This window comes from Panulirus ornatus, chromosome 16, assembly GCF_036320965.1.
Source record: "Panulirus ornatus isolate Po-2019 chromosome 16, ASM3632096v1, whole genome shotgun sequence".
Lineage (NCBI taxonomy): Eukaryota > Metazoa > Arthropoda > Malacostraca > Decapoda > Palinuridae > Panulirus > Panulirus ornatus.
Window position 1 is genome coordinate 46149114 of NC_092239.1, and position 18539 is coordinate 46167652.

The following is an 18539-nucleotide window of genomic DNA, read 5'->3' on the forward strand; positions in this document are numbered from 1 at the left end:
ATACTAATCCAGAATATATGGCTCAGCTCTATAGAAATCTGTAATTTCCAAAACTAACCTAAACTTAAGAAGCTCCTGATCTATTCTGTTCACTTCAAAATTAGATATCCTGCCATAGATAATTAAAACATTGTCAATACTGAAAATAACTTTGGTTTGTCAAGCTATCTCCCTATTATGTTTCCTCAGCCACCACACTCCTCAGTAACACCCTTGCCTCTGTCTGAGCCTATAATAAACTACCGTGCATCTGGGCATGAACATCAGTAAATGATTCTCCAGCTGAGTCACAAGCTGGTGGCTGGTCAGGCCTGACTCAGCTGTTGTGGTGTATTGCCTCAGACAACGGCGGCCGAGGCTGGAAGAATGGATGGCTGGGTTGCTCGCTACGTATACACGTATGTAAACATTTATAATAGTTATGATTTTTGTCAAAGTGCAAAAGAATATAAAGGATTCAGCATTGATATTTGATTTAAGTTTACGAGAGCCTAATTGACTTTGGTGATTTGTGAATGAATTAGTTTCCATCTGAAGAGACTCTGACCTACTTTCTCGTGATGGCTTCACGGAGGGCTTCCATAGCCGTCGGGACAATCTCCATAAGGTTAGAGAGCGCCTGATACACCTCAGATCTCGAGTGCTTCACAAACTGACGAAACTCCTCCCCATAAGGTGCCATCGTTACCCTGTCGAAACGTCTACATTCCAGCTCATCATTATGACAATAAATGAAAATATAAAATTATGAAAAAGAAAATCTTTATTACCCTTGCATAAATGTTATATCTATATATATGTAACAGCGGTAAAGTATGACAAATGAATAAATATGAATAAATGAATATATATTCATGTGTGGATTAGGTGTTTGCTTCGAAGAATGTATGAGAGAAATACTTAGAAAAGCAAATATATTTGTATGTAGCATTTATGGATCTGGAGAAGGCATATGATAGAGTTGATAGAGATGCTATGTGGAAGGTACTAAGAATATATGGTGTAGGGGCAAGTTGTTAGAAGCAATGAAAAGTTTTTATCGAGGATGTAAGGCATGTGCACGTGTAGGAAGAGAGGAAAGTGATTGGTTCTCAGTGAATGTAGGTTTGCGGCAGGGGTGTGTGATGTCTCCATGGTTGTTTAATTTCTTTATGGATGGGGTTGTTAAGGAGGTGAATGCAAGAGTTTTGGAAAGAGGGGCAAGTATGCAGTCTGTTTTGGATGAGAGAGCTTGGGAAGTGAGTCACATGTTCTTCGCTGATGATACAGCGCTGGTGGCTGATTCATGTGAGAAACTGCAGAAGCTAGTGACTGAGTTTGGTAAAGTGTGTGAAAGAAGAAAGTTAAGAGTAAATGTGAATAAGAGCAAGGTTATTAGGTACAGTAGGATTGATGGTCAAGTCAGTTCGCAGGTAAGTTTGAATGGAGAAAAAAACTACAGGAAGCAAAGTGTTTTAGATATCTGGGAGTGGATCTGGCAGCGGATGGAACCATGGAAGTGGAAGTGAATCATAGGGTGGGGGAGGGGGAGAAAATCCTGGGAGCCTTGAAGAATGTGTGGAAGTCGAGAACTTTATATAGGAAAGCAAAAATGGGTATGTTTGAAGGAATAGTAGTTCCAGCAATGTTCTATGGTTGCGAGGCGTGGGCTATGGATAGGGTTGTGCGCAGGAGGGTGGATGTGCTGGAAATGAGATGTGTGAGGACAGTTTGTAGTGTGAGGTGCTTTGATCGAGTAAGTAATGTAAGAGAGATATGTGGAAATAAAAAGAGCGTGGTTGAGAAAGAAGAAGAGAGTGTTTTGAAATGTTTTGGGCACATGGAGAGAATGAGTGAGGAATAATTGACCAAGAGGATATATGTGTCTGAGGTGGAGGGAACGAGGAGAAGTGGGAGACCAAATTGAAGGTGGAAAGATGGAGTGAAAAAGATTTTGAGTGATCGGGGCCTGAACATGCAGGAGGGTAAAAGTCGGGCAAGGGATAGAGTGAATTGGATCTATGTGGTATACCGGGCTCGACGTGCTGTTAAGGGATTGAACCAGGGCATGTGAAGCGTCTGGGGTAAATCATGGAGAGTTCTGTGGGTCCTGGATGTGGAAAGGGAGCTGTGGTTTCGGGTATTATTAAATGACAGCTAGAGACTGAGTGTGAACGAATAGGGCCTTTGTTGTCTTTTCCTAGCGCTAATTCGCACACATGAGGGGGAGGGGGAGGTTATTCCATGTGTGGCGAGGTGGCGATGGGAATAAATAAAGGGAGACAGTATGAATTATGTAGATGTATATATATGTATATGTTTCTGTGCGTATATATATGTGTATATTGAGATGTATAGGTATGTATATTTGCGTGTGTGGACGTGTATGCATATATATGTGTATGGGGGTGGGTTGGGCCATTTCTTTCGTCTGTTTTCTTGCCCTACCTCGCAAACGCGGGAGACAGTGACAAAGCAAAATGAATATATATATATATATATATATATATATATATATATATATATATATATATATATATATATATATATATATATATATATATATATATATATATATATATATATATATATATATATATATATATATATATATATATATATATATATATATATATATATATATATATATATATATATATATATATATATATATGTTTGAGGACAATGTGTGGTGTGAGGTGGTTTGATCGAGTGAGTAACGTAAGGGTAAGAGAGATGTGTGGAAATAAAAAGAGCGTGGTTGAGAGAGCAGAAGAGGGTGTTTTGAAGTGGTTTGGGCACATGGAGAGAATGAGTGAGGAAAGATTGACCAAGAGGATATATGTGTCGGAGGTGGAGGGAACGAGGAGAAGAGGGAGACCAAATTGGAGGTGGAAAGATGGAGTGAAAAAGATTTTGTGTGATAGGGGCCTGAACATGCAGGAGGGTGAAAGGAGGGCAAGGAATAGAGTGAATTGGAGCGATGTGGAATACCGGGGTTGACGTGCTGTCAGTGGATTGAATCAAGGCATGTGAAGCGTCTGGGGTAAACCATGGAAAGCTGTGTAGGTATGTATATTTACGTGTGTGGACGTATGTATATACATGTGTATGCGGGGGGGGGGGGGCTGGGCCATTTCTTTCGTCTGTTTCTTTGCGCTACCTCGCAAACGCGGGAGATAGCGACAAAGTATAATAGATAGATAAATATATATATATATATATATATATATATATATATATATATATATATATATATATATATATATACATATATGGTTGTTTTATTTGTTTATGGATTGGGTTGTTAGGAAGGTGTATGCAAGAGTTTTGGAAAGAGGGGCAAGTATGAAGTCTGTTGGGGATAAGAGAGCTTGGGAAGTTAGTCAGTTGTTGTTCGCTGATGATACAGCGCTGGTGGCTGATTCATGTGAGAAACTGCAGAAGCTGGTGACTGAGTTTGGTAAAGTGTTTGACAGAAAAAAGCTAAGAGTAAATGTGAATAAGAGCAAGGTAATTAGGTACAGTAGGGTTGAGGGTCAAGTCAAATGGGAGGTAAGTTTGAATGGAGTAAAACTGGAGGAAGTAAAGTGTTTTAGATATCTGGGAGTGGATCTGGCAGCGGATGGAACAATGGAAGTGGAAGTGGATCATAGGATGGGGGAGGGGGCGAAGATCTTGGGAGCCTTCAAAAATGTGTGGAAGTCGAGAACATTATCTCGGAAAGCAAAAATGGGTATGTTTGAAAGAATAGTGGTTCCAACAATGTTGTATGGTTGCAAGGCGTGGGCTATGGATAGAGTTGTGTGCATGAGGATGGATGTGCTAGAAATGAGATGTTTCAGGACAATGTGTGGTTTGAGGTGGTTTGATCGAGTAAGTAACGTAAGGGTAGGAGAGATGTGTGGAAATAAAAAGAGCGTGGTTGAGAGAGCAGAAGAAGGTGATTTGAAATGGTTTGGGCACATGGAGAGAATGAGTGAGGAAAGATTGACCAAGCGCATATATGTGTCGGAGGTGGAGGGAACGAGGAGAAGTGGGAGACCAGATTGGAGGTGGAAAGATGGAGTGAAAAAGATTTTGTGTGATCGAGGCCTGAACATGTAGGAGGGTGAAAAGAGGGCAAGGAATAGAGTGAATTGGATAGATGTGGTATACCGTGGTTGACGTGCTGTCAGTGGATTGAATCAGGGCATGTGAAGCGTCTGGGGTAAACCATGGAAAGCTGTGTAGGTATTGTATATTTGCGTGTGTGGACGTATGTATAAATATGTGTATGGGGGTGGGTTGGGCCATCGCTTTCCTGTTTCCTTGCGATACCTCGCAAACGCGGGAGAGAGCGGCAAAAAAAAAAAAAGAAATATATATATATATATATATATATATATATATATATATATATATATATATATATATATATATATGTATATATATATATATATATATATATATATATATATACATACATATATATATATATATATATATATATATATATATATATATATATATATATATATATATATATATATATATATATATATATATATATATATATATATATATATATATATAAATATATATATGTATATATATATATATATATATATATATATATATATATATATATATACATATATATATATATATATATATATATATATATATATATATATATATATATATATATATATATATATATATATATATATATATATATATATATATATATATATATATATATATATATATGTATATATATATATATATATATATATATATATATATATATATATATATATATATATATATATATATATATATATATATATATATATATATATATATATATATACATATATATATATATATATATATGTATATATATATATATATATATATATATATATATATATATATATATATATATATATATATATATATATATATATATATATATATATATATATATATATATATATATATATATATATATATATATATATATATATATATATATATATATATATATATATATATATATATATATATATATATATATATATATATATATATATATATATATATATATATGTATATATATATATATATATATATATATATATATATTTATATATATATACATATATATATATATATATATATATATATATATATATATATATATATATATATATATATATATATATATATATATATATATATATATATATATATATTTATATATATATATAGAAAAGCAAATGGATCTGTATGTAGCATTTATGGATCTGGAGAGGCATATGATAGAGTTGATAGAGATGCTCTGTGGAAGGTTTTAAGAATATACGGTGTGGGAGGCAAGTTGTTAGAATCAGTGAAAAGTTTTTATCGAGGATGTAAGGCATGTGTACGTGTAGGAAGACAGGAAAGTGATTGGTTCTCAGTGAATGTAGGTTTGCGGCAGGGGTGTGTGATGTCTCCATGGTTGTTTAATTTGTTTATGGATGGGGTTGTTAGGGAGGTGAATGCAAGAGTTTTGGAAAGAGGGGCAAGTATGAAGTCTGTTGGGGATGAGAGAGCTTGGGAAGTGAGTCAGTTGTTGTTCGCTGATGATACAGCGCTGGTGGCTGATTCATGTGAGAAACTGCAGAAGCTGGTGACTGAGTTTGGTAAAGTGTGTGACAGAAGAAAGTTAAGAGTAAATATGAATGAGAGCAAGGTAATTAGGTACAGTAGGGTTGAGGGTCAAGTCAACTGGGAGGTAAGTTTGAATGGAGAAAAACTGGAGGAAGTAAAGTGTTTTAGATATATGGGAGTGGATCTGGCAGCGGATGGAACCATGGAAGCGGTAATGGATCATAGGGTGGGGGAGGGGGCGAAAATCCTGGGAGCCTTGAAGAATGTGTGGAAGTCGAGAACATTATCTCGGAAAGCAAAAATGGGTATGTTTGAAGGAATAGTGGTTCCAACAATGTTGTATGGTTGCGAGGCGTGGGCTATGGATAGAGTTGTGCGCAAGAGGATGGAAGTGCTGGAATTGAGATGTTACAGGACAATGTGTGGTGTGAAGTGGTTTGATCGAGTAAGTAACGTAAGGGTAAGAGAGATGTGTGGAAATAAAAAGAGCGTGGTTTAGAGAGCAGAAGAGGGTGTTTTGAAATGGTTTGGTCCTGGAGAAAATGAGTGAGGAAAGATTGCAAGAGGATATATGTGTGGGGTGGAGGGAAAAGAAAAATGGGAGACCAAATTGGGGGTGGAAAGATGGGGGGGTAAAAAAGATTTTGTTGTGGGGGGAAAACTGCGGGGGTGAAAGGGGGGGAAATAGAGGAATTGGATCGATTGGTTATACGGGGTTGACTGCTGTCAGGGATTAAATGGGGGCATATGAAGGTCTGGGGGGAAAAAATGGAAAAACTGTGTAGGTATGTTATTTGCGTGTGTGGGGTATTATTATGGGTTTGGGGTGGGTTTGGGCATTTTTTTGTTGTTTTTTTGCGGTACCTGGCAAAAAGCGGGAGACAGCGGCAAAAAAAAAAAAAAAAAATTTATTAAATAAAATATATAAATATTATATATAATATATTTTTATATATATAATTATTATATATTATTAATTTATTTTATTTATTTTAATATATTAATATATATTATTATAAATATTATTTATTATATATATATTATATTTAAAAATATTTAAAAATTTTTATATATGCGTTCGAGGTATGAAAGGGAAAAGACGAAAGAATGGCCCAAAACCCCCCCACTTACAATTTTATAACTCACGTCCCCCCGGCTTATACATGCCTTACATTTAACGTTACATAATAACACCGAATTACGCATACAATGTAATAATTCATTGTGCCCCTTTTTCATTTTTCCCTGTCCACCCCCCGGCATCCCCTTCCCGCGTGTGCGGAGGGTGCATACGAAAGCAACAAAGGCAAAGTTCTTTTCCCCCATTCTCTAGCTATATGTAGTGGCTTCGAAACAGCATTCCCTTTCCCTCCAGGAACCCCAAAAAGTTCCTGGTTTCACCCGACGTTCCATTCCCCGGTTTAATCCACTGACAGCACGTCGACCCCGTATACCCATCGTTCCAATTCATTCTATCCCTTTACGCTCCACCCCTGAGTTAGGTCCGATCCTTTAAAAAATTTTTATCCATCTTTCCCCTGAATTTGGCCTCCAATTTGTTCCCCCCACTTGACATTATATTTTCTTGTTTTGTCTTTCCTTCATACTCTCCTGTGACCAAACCATCAAAAAACCCCCTTTGTTTTCCCAAACCAAACTCTTTTTATTACCACAAAACTCTCTTACCCTTTATTCTCCCGAAACAAACACCTCCCCCAATTTGTCCTCAAAAAACTCATTTCCCGCCATCCCCTCCCCCGCCCAAAAATTATTAGCCACATTCGCAAATTTTAAAACTTGTCGGAACATATTCCCTTTAAAATACCCCTTTTGTTTCCAAAAAAACGGTCTGCCTTGACACAATTTTCAACGCTCCCCGAACTTTCGCCCCCTCCCCCCCCAATGATCATTTTCCTTCCTGGTTCGTCAATCCCAAATCTCCCCCCCCGATATCTAAACATTCACTTCCCGTTTTCCCCCATTAAAACCTACCCCCTTCATTGCCCTCCCGTAGTACTAATAACCTTGCCTTATTAATTTACTCTCGTTTCTTCTTCCACATTTTAAAAAAAATCAGTCCCCCTTTGGGCAGTTTTCCCCCGATTCAGCCCCAGGCTGTTAATCAGAAACAAAACTGACTCACTTCCCGCTCTCTTCCCCCCCCCGTGCTATTCCCCCTTCCCCAAAAATCTTGATTACCCCCCAAACAATATCATCCAAAAAAATTAAACCCCCGGGGAGACATCACCCGCGTCCCGCAAACGTTTTCATGGAAACCAGCACTTTTTCCACCTTTGAATCCCTTACATTCGATAAAACTATTTACTGTTTGACAATTTTTTCCCCAAACTATAAACTTAAACAAACTAAACTCTTCCTCTTCTATGTTTCTCCGACCCATAAATGTGATAAAAACCCTTTTGTTTTTCCAAGTTTTTTCACTCATTTTCAAAGAAAAACACCTGCCAAAAACCTTTCCATTTGCCACACTGCTCCCCCAACTGTGTTCAGTCTGCTTCCCCCCCCAAAATATACCCTCCTATAAAATTTTCTTAGGAATATCAAAAAAATTATATTGTTTTTTGGGCATTCATTTCCCCCTAGCCTTGTAAATGGCACTATGCAGCATTCGCATATCGGGCACTTCCCCACGAGGTCAACATATTTAAATTTGACCTTGCACCAGTACAATACGGTCCCCCCTTTTCCTTTTTTTTTCCCGAATTTACTCCCAACCCCGCCGCCTTGGTTTCATTTTTATTAATTTCTACTCCCTTTCCCCGGGTTTCCCAAAATCTTTCCTACCCTCTCCTTAAACCCCATCGAGAGAAAACCCCCCCTTTTCCCCAACTTTCATTAACGCTTTCAAAAAACCCATCAAAATATAAAATCTTCACATCACCATTATTTGTTTCCTTCCCAAATTACCCCCCTTTCCTGATGTTCCCTTTCCTCCCTTGTCTTAGACTTTTTTTATCTTCCAAAAATCTTTTAAATTTTCCCCCTAAATTGAATGATCCTAACCCCCAAACTTTTTTTGTTTTTTTTTCTCATTTACCTTTTTTGACCTTCTCCTTTTTTTTAAATCCCCCCTCCAATCTTTCTTTCACTTAACTTACTTTTATCCCACCCCATACCCCCTTTTAAATTGTAAACCCCCGTGTTCTCCCTCCCAAGCTTTTTCCCAAAGCCTTCATGCTTCCCTGATTTTCCCCTTCCTCCCCCACCCCTTCCCTTTCGTTCTCCCTTTTTTTTTCTGTATCGGTTTCCCCCTGGTACTTCCCCAAACAAGTCTCCTTCCCAAAACCACTCCTCTCCCACTCTCTTCAAACCCACATTTTTTTTTTTTTGAAGCCTCTACAAACCCTTTACCTTCGACTCCACAAGATAAAAATCAGAATCCCCAGTTGCACCTCTCGCACATTAAAATCCAAAAGTCTCCTCTCACGCGCCCTTTTCAATCAACACGTTTTCCCAAAGCGCTCTAGGGCCCTCTTTCATATTACATTTAAACATCTTATTCATATCTCTTTTTTAAACCCGGGATTCCCAAACCTGGTCCCTTTTTTGCAAACAAATCTACAAGCTTTCCCCTTTCCTTTTTCAGCACCGAAAACCCCTGTCACCCTTTTTCCCCCAAGCCCTCTCCCTTTGCATTCAAATAAACATCCTATAAACCCCGGGGGTATGATGTTTCTTGATTGTTGTCAAAAAAGGGTTTTTTCTTTTTTAAGCCCCTTTTGTGGGTAAGATACAAAAATTTTAAAATCATGAACAATGTAGATTTAGTTAACAGCTTAACGTATCATGCAATCTGATTTCAACTGTTAGCTTGATGTTTCACCTTTTTCACTTAAAAAATTTTAGTTAATGACCTTTTGATATTTATTTGAATTTCGATGATATTTTTTTCGTGATAATTATTTACCCGTCTCAAAGGGTTTTTTTCAATGAACAATAAAGTTCTGGGATAAAAGATGTGTTTTCAAATTTAAAGGAGGGTTATTTGCTCAAAATTTGTTAGGGGAATGGTTTTAAACCCCCTTTCAATGTTTCTAAGTATTTTTTTATGGTTTTTTTAAAGAAAATTTCCGAAGGATATCTTCTTCTAATGAAATTTGGTTTGGTATGTAGTGAAATTTTTTGTGTTTGGCCCACAATGAAAAATTTTCAAATTTTTCTCCCCTTTTCTCAACAATTGCCTTCCTTCAAAAAATTCTGTAGGAAAAAAAAATATGTATGTTACCATTTTTAGATTACATGATCCATTTGCATGGAACATGTTTAGTTGATTTTCAAAACCTGCCAATACATGATTTATCCCTTTTATCAAACCAAATTAAAAGGTTAAACTCTCATTTTCATCGTTTTCCTTTTGGGCATTAAGTTTGCAGTAGGTTATTTATATGGTTTCAGAAGATATTTTTTTTGGATTTAATTAAAGTACCCCAGTGTTTTTTTTGGTAACCTCTAAGTTAGAAAGAATCATTTTTTGAGTTAACCAATCCTAAAGACACCAAAATCTTTTAGTTTCCCCTCTTTTAATAATTTACTTATTTCCACGTTGCTTGAACCCTTTTAAAGTAAATATTGCTTTCAGAAACAAATCTATAAAGGGTGTCTTAATAGGAAACTATATACATGTGGAACGATGTTCTTAAACTTCCCCTTTTTTGCTTTGGGGGAAAATGTTTGACTTAAAAATTTTTTAAAACTTTCCCAAAACTTTCGCCGTTTAACCCTGTGACTCACCCCCGTTTCCCAATAGGTCCATTTTATATTAATACATATATATATATATATATTTATATATATATATATATTTTATATATATATTATGTTTTTTATTTGTAATTTTTATATATATATATATTTTATATATATTTTTTTTATATATTTTTATAATATATATATATTATATATATAATATAATATATATATATTTATATACCCTTTTATACAAATCGCCTTTCCCGCATTAGGAGGGTAGCGTAAGAACAGAGATGAGGCGGGGCCCTTTTTGAGGGTTTATTCACTGGCCCTTTCTCTGTTTCTTCTTTTGGAAAAAAAAAAAAATGAGGGGGGATTTCCGCCACCCCCCCTTCCCTTTTTTAGTCCCCTTTTTTCGCCCGAGGTAGTGGGAAAATTTTTTCCCCCCTTTTCCCCCAGGGAAATTATTTTTATTATTTTTTTTTTTTTAAAACTTTGTCGCTGTTGCGTTTTGCGGGTAGCGCAAGGAAACGGAAAAAGAAACCCCCCCCCCCCCATCACAGAAATATCTCGCCACACCCTTTCTACTAAGCTTTCCATGGTTTCCCCCAGACGTTCCTCCCGTTTAACCCCTGACACCCGTCACCCCGGTAACACATCGCTCAATTACTTAATTCTTGCCCCCCTTTTTCACCCCCCTGTGTTAGGCCCGATCCACAAAATCTTTTTCATCCATTTTCCCAAACTCATTTGTTTTCCCTTCTTCTTTTTCCCTCCACCCCGCACTATATATTTTGGGTCATTCTTTTCTTTTAAATTTCCCTTGTCCCCAAACCATTAAAAAACCCCCTTTTTGTCTTCAACCAGGGCCTTTTTTTTACACATCTCTTCCCCTTATTTTCTACTCGATAAAAACCCACACCCCCAAATTTTTCAAAACATTCATTTCCCCAAACCATCCCCCTGCGCACAATCTATCCATGGGCCCGCCCCCGCAACCTTTCAAAATTGTTGGAACATATTCCTTATAAATACCCTTTTTGCTTTCCGAGTTTAAAGTTTCGTTCCCCCCATTCTTCAAGGCCCCCAGTTTTCGCCCTCCCCCCCCTATGTCCCTTCCCCTTCCTTTGGGTTCCTTCCCCTGCCCGATACCCCCCCTACTAAAAAAATTCACTTCTCCCGTTTTTTCCCTTCAAAATCCCTCCCTTGATTGACCCCAAATATGTCCCAAAAACCCCCCTAACCCCCCTAAAAACCCAATCATAACCAAATTTAAAAAATTTGGGGCCTCCCCCCCCCCGGAACCTCATTCACTGGAACCAATCCCTTTTCCCCTTTTCCTAAATACCATGCCCTTTAATTTCCCCCATAAAAATTTTCCCTGTTCTAACACTTTCCCCCCACACCATATATTTTAAACCCCTTCCCCAGAGCTCTTTTCAAAACTTCATTTGCCCTTTTCCAGATCCATAATGCTCATACAAACTTGTTTTTAGATTTCTCACGTACATCTTCAAGCAACCCTGATCCACCATTTTTTACCCCTTCTAAAACCACACTGCTTTCCCCCTTGATGCTTGTCTGCCTACCCCCTCAATCTACCCCCCCATTTAATTACCCGGAAAATTCACAAAAATTATACTCTGTAAATTTTAGCATCACTTTTTCCCCCTTTTCCTTGTACTTTGGGAAAATGCACGCTTGCCCACAGGGCCCCCCCTTTAGTCTACATACATTAAATAAACCTTTTCCAAAGTCCAAACCCGTACCCCCTTTTTTTAAAAAATTCAATGCAATACATCCCAAACCCGCTGCCTTCCCCGGGTTTATTTTCCGCAAAGCTTTTATACTTTCTCTGTTTTTCCAATAATTTTCCCTAACCCTCCACTTTGCCCCCCCTCGAAAAAAAAACCCATATCTGCACTTATCATCAAAACTTTTTCAGACCTTCAAAATACCACCCCTTCCTCACATCCCATACTTGTTATACCCCCCCACTTGACCCCTTCCAAATTTCCCCTTTTGGGCTCCTTGTCTTACGCACTTTATTTCCCCCTTCCCAAAAATCTTTTTATTCCCCCAAAAATTTAAAAGGTTTCTTTCCCCCAATTTTTTCCCCTTTTTTTAACCTCTTGTATTTCTTGCCCTCCTGTCTCTTTCTTTATACATCTCCACTCAATTGCATTTTTTCCCCTGCAAAAAGGGAAAATGCCTTCTTTTTTACTAATACTCTTACTTCTTCTTTCCCACCCTCACTCCCCTTTTCTAACACCCCCCTCCCCCTCTTCTCATCCCACAGCATCTTTCCCGCATCCTCACTGATTTTAAATAACCCTTCCCCCCCTTCTTTATTCCTTGTTCTCCCTTTTTTCCCTTTTTTGTACCAGTTTTTGGTACTTTAAAGGTTTCCCCTTCCCAAGCTATTTAAACCCACCCCTTTCCCCCCTTTCATCTTTTTTTTTAAAAACCCCTCAATCTTCCCCTTTACCCTCCAAGATAATGTTTCAGATTCCCCCAGTTGCCCCTTCGCACATTAATCCAAAATTTCTTTTCTTTCGCACCCCGGGAAATTAACCTTTAACCCATAACGCTCTCGGGCCCAAATCTTTATTACATAAGTATACTAAGTATATTCGCTTTTTAAACCAGGTATTCCAATCATCAGTCCTTTTCAGCAATAAATCTAAAGTTTCTTCACTTTCCATTTAACCCCCGAACCCCCCATGTATCCAAATTTTCCCCTAATTGCCACTTACTCCCCTTTGATTCAAAATCCAACTAGGGGCCCCTTTTTCGTGCTAAAAACATAACCCATCTTGCTGCCCCCAAAACATTGTTTTCTTGATCTTTTTCCCATGGGTGCATATTCCCCCAACATTCACCCACTTCCTCATCAACTTTCAGTTTTACCATATCAATCGAGATTTATTTTTCCTCTATCAATACCCCCACTCTCCTGTTTCCGGAGTATGGCTACCCCTTTCCCCTTGCTCTTGTTCCTTTCTCAACCCTGTTTCCCCCAGACTTCCCCCAAAACTCCTCCCCTTACCCCTTTTTCTTGTTTCAATTTAGGCCCAAAACATCCCGTTTTTCCTTTTAAAATATCCTATCTTCCTTTTTTAAAATATATTTTTATTATATATAATATAATAAAAATTTTAACTTTAATATATTTTATTTATAATTATATATATATATATATATATATATATATATATAATTTATATAAATATGTATATATAATACTTATATTAATATTTATATATATTTTTATATATATATTATTATATATATTTTATTATATATATATATATATTTTTTATATATTATATATATATATGTTTATTATTATATATATATACAAAATATTCCCTGGGGATGGGGAGAAAGAAAACTTACGTTTTTCCCCGGTGTAGGGGTACAAGGGGAGGGCGTGTGGGTGGAAATTTCCCCCCTTTGTTTTTTTTTTGTTTTCCAAAAAAAAAGGAACGGAGGTTGCGGGGAGGAGTTCCCCCCAAAAACCCTTCTTGTTTTCCCGCGGACGTGGGAAATGGCGAAAGTCGAATAGAAAGAAAAGAACAAATTTAAAAAATATATATTTATTAATTTTATATATATAATAAATTTCTATAAAATATATATATTTTATATAACTTTTTATATTTAAATAATATAATTTATTTTCTATAATATATTTTATTAATATAATATTAATTATTATTATTTTATATATATATATAGATATATTATAAATAATATAAAATTTTATATATATATTTTTATATATATTGTAATATCTATATATATATAAATATATATAATATATATATAATATATAATATATATATTATATATATAATATTTTATTTTTATTTTATATTTATATATTTTATATAAATATAATATTTTATCTATTATTTTTAAATTATAAAATATATTATATATTATATATTTATAATATATTATTTTTATATATATAATATATATATATATATATTTTTTATTATATTATATATTTATATATTATTATAATTATTATATATTTTATATATATTATTTTTATATTTTAATATTATATAATAATATATATATTAATATAATATAATTTTCCCCGGGGATAGGGGAGAAAGAATTCCCCCGTATTCCCCGGGTTGTAGAAGGCGACTAAAAAGGGGGGGGCGGGGGGTGGAAATCCTCCCCCCCCACTTTTTTTTTTTAATTTTCCCAAAAGGGGAAAAGAGAAGGGCCCAGGTTTAGGATATTCCTCAAGGGCCCCCGTCCCTTTTCTCAACGCTACTCGCTAATGCGGGAAAGGCGAATAGTTAAAGAAAAAAAGAAAGATATATTATATATATAAAATATAATATTATATTATTTTATATATATTTATAGTAAAAAAATATTTTTATTATATATTTATATATATATTTTATCCCCGGGAATAGGGGAGAAAGAATTTTTTCAGTATTCCCGGTGGCGTGCAAGGTCTAAAAGGGAAGGGAGGGGGGGCTGAAAATTCCTCCCCCCTCATTTTTTTTTTTTATTCAAATTTTCCCCCAAAAAAAGGAACAGAGAAGGGGGCCCGGTGAGGAATTCCCCCCAAAAGGCCAGTCTTTTTTTAGCGCTACCCCGCTAATGGGGGGAATTTGGGTTTTGTTGAAAATAAAAAAATATATTTTTTCTATATATATATTATAATATTATATTTTAAAAAAAAAATTTTTATATATATTTTATTATTTTTAAATATTATATATTATATATTTATATATTATATAATATATATATATTTATTATACTTAGAAAAGGGAAATGGGTTTTTATGTGCATTTATGGATTTGGAGAAGCATAGAGGAGTTGATAGAGTGTTGTTGAAAGGGATTAAAAAATTTATGGTGGGGAGGAAGTTGTTTGAAAGGGGGAAAAATTTTTACGAGGATGTAAAGGCAGTTTACGTGTGGAAGGAGGAAAGTGATTGGTTCCGTGAATGTGGTTTTGGGGGGGGTGTGTGTGCTCCATGGTTGTTTAATTTGTTTATGGAGGGGGTTGTTAGGGAGGTGTGCAAGGGGGAAAAAGGGGCAAGTTGAAGTTTTTGGGGGTGGGAGCTTGGGGGAGTCATTTGGGTACCCGCTGAATACAGCGCTGGTGGGATTCTGTAAAAAAAAATGCAGAAGGGTGCTGGTTGGTAAGTGTGTGAAGAAAAAAATTGAGAAAATTTGTGAATAAAAAGAAAGTTAAATTAGGTGGTAGGGTTGAGGGTCAATTCAATTGGGAGGGTTTGAATGGAAAAAAACTGGGGGAAAGTGAATGTTTTAGATATTTGGATGGATCTGGCAGCGGAGGGAAACCCCTGGAAGCGGAAGTGGTCTAGGGGGGGGGGAGGGGGCAAAAATTTTGGGGGCCCTTTGAAGATGTGTGGGTCGGAACATTATTCGGAAAGCAAAATGGGTATGTTTGAAGGAATATTTGGTCCAAAAATGTTGTAGGTTGGAGGGTGGGTTGGATGAGTTGTGGGGCGGGGAGTGGATGGCTGGAAATGGATTTTTGAGGACAATGTGGGGTGTGAGGGGGTTTTGATCGAGTAAGTAAACGAAAAGGTAAGAGGATGTGTGGTAAAAAGAGCGTGGTTGAGGGCAAAGAGGGGGGTTTTGAAAATGTTTGGGCACAGGAGAGAATGGGGGGAAAAGATTGACCAGGAGGATTTGTGTCGGAATGGAGGGAACGAGGAGAAGGGGAGCCCAAATTTGGGGTGGAAAGATGGGTGAAAAAGTTTTGTGTGATCGGGGCCTAAACATGCAGGGGGGGGAAAAGGAGGGCAAGGAATAGAGTAAATTGGAGCGATGTGGTATAGGGGGTTTTGGGAGTGTGTCAGGGGTTGAATCAAGGATGGGGGAAGCGTTGGGGTAAAATGGAAAGTGTGTGTTATGTATTTTGCGTGTGGCGTTGTATATTCCTGTTTTATGGGGGTGGGGTTTGGGCCCTTTTTTCGTTGTTTCCTTGCGTAAATCGCAAAGCGGGAAACAGCGAAAAAAACAAAAACAGAAAATTTTTTTCATATTAATATTATATATATATATTTATATAGTATTTCTTTTTTTTTTTATTTTAGCTTTGTCGCTGTCTCCCCCGTTTGCGAGGTTTGCGCAAAAGGGAAAAAGAGAAGAGGTTTTTAACCCCCCCCATAAAGATTTTAAAACCGTCCCCAAACGCAAAATATATATTTCATTCGTGTTTCACTATTAACACACAGAACATACCCCTACCCCTTACAATTTCCCCCTGTTGCCCTTTTTTTATTTATCGCCACTCGCCTTTATGGGGTCCATCCCCCCCCCCCTCTGGTTTCGAAAGGGTTTTGCGCTAGGAAAAGACAAAAAAGGCCCCTTTTGTTCCCCTAGTCTCTTTCTGCAGAAAAGCCGAACCACAGCTCCCCTTTTCCAAACCCGGCCCCACAACTTTCCTGGTTTACCCCCGACGCTTCAATGGCCCGATTCAAACCACTGCGCACGTAAACCCGGTATACCACATCGATCCGTTTCTCATCCTTGAACCCTTTCACCCCCCTTTCATGTTCAGCCCCTTACCAAAATTTTTTCCTCCAAATTTTTCCCCCTACCAAATTGGTTCCCTTCTCGTCCCCCCACCTCCGAACCCTTATTTTTCTTGGTCATCTTTCCTCACTCTTCTTCCTGTGCCCACCATTTCAAACACCCCCTTTTTTTTCTTTAACCAGCTTTTTTATTTCCAACATTCTCTTACCCCTAATTTAAATTTCTCGATCAATACCTCCACACCATTGTCCTTAAAAATCTATTTTTGCAAATTCCCCCCCCCTGGACACTTATCCATAGCCCCCCGCCTCGCAACATACACTTGTTGGAAGCCCCCCATTTTCAACTTACCCATTTTTCCTTTCCCTGAAATGTTTTCGAAATTCCTCACATTCTTTAAGGGGTCCGGATTTTCCCCCCCCCTCCCCCCCTATGTTTTTACTTCCGCTTCCTGGTTCCATCGCTTTCCAAATCCATCCCGATATCTAAACACTTTATTCCCAGGTTTTTTTCCCTTTTAATTTTCCTCATTGACTTGACCTAACCCCACTGTACCCTTTTTAAACCCTTTTTTATTTTTTTCCTTTTTAATTTCTTAATTGACACTTTCCAAAATTAGTCCCGCTGCAGTTTCTTTTCATGGGTCGCCACCTGCTTGTATATCAGCGACAAAAACGACTCACTTCCCCGCTCTCCATTTTTAAACAGATATATTTGCCCTTCCAAATAATTGTATTCACCCCCCTAAAAAACCCCCCATAAACAAATTAAACGGCCCGGAGACATCCCCACACCCTGCGCAAACTAATTCACTGGAACCAATCCTTTCCTCTCTTTCCTTACGTACAATGCCTTCATCCTCGAGATAAAAATTTTTCATGCTTTAACAACTTGCTCCCAACCAATATTTTAAATATTAATTTTATATATATAATTTATATATTTATATATAATATATTTATATATATATTATTATATTTATATATATATATATATATATATATATATATATATATAATATATATATTTTTATATTTATATATATTTTTTTTTAATTTTATAATTATATATTTATTTTAAAATATATTTTATTTTTTATAATATATATTATATATTATTTTATAATTTTTTAAAATATTTTTATATTTATTTTTATATAAAATTTATATTTTATTTTATATATATAAAATTATATATATATATAAATTATATTTTTAAAAAAAAATGTTTATATTTTTTTTTAAATTTTATTTCATATTTTTTTTTGAATAAAAATTTTTTTTAAAAAATTTGCTTAAATTATTTTTATTGAAATTTTTAAAATTTTTTTAAAATTGTTTTGACGTTTGTGTAAATTAATTTTTCCCATTTTTTTTTCCTTTGCAGAGGTTGAACCATTATGTGCATTCATTTTTTTTATTCATTTAAGCTAAAGTTTGTTTCCTAAATTGTTCTTCATTTTTCATTTTTTATTTTAAAGTATTGTTGTGTGTTTGTGTGGTTTGTGCTATGTGTGTGGGTGTGTGTGTGTTGTGTTGGAAAATATATATGTATATTATCCCTGGGGAATGGGTAAGGATATTTCCCCAAACGTATTCCTGGTGGGTTGAAAGCGATAGAGGGGCGGGAGCGGGGGGCCGGAATCCTCCCCCCTTTATT

General features: G+C 36.0%; 1 protein-coding gene across 1 annotated transcript in view; it reads right to left on the reverse strand.

Moving 5' to 3' along the window:
• LOC139753928 (ionotropic receptor 21a-like) overlaps positions 1 to 18539 on the reverse strand; it is a 150800-nt gene that overhangs the window by 44774 nt on the left and 87487 nt on the right. The window contains exon 8 of the mRNA XM_071670886.1: positions 552 to 689. Coding sequence (XP_071526987.1) covers positions 552 to 689 — 138 coding nt within the window. The remainder of the gene's footprint in view (positions 1 to 551; positions 690 to 18539) is intronic.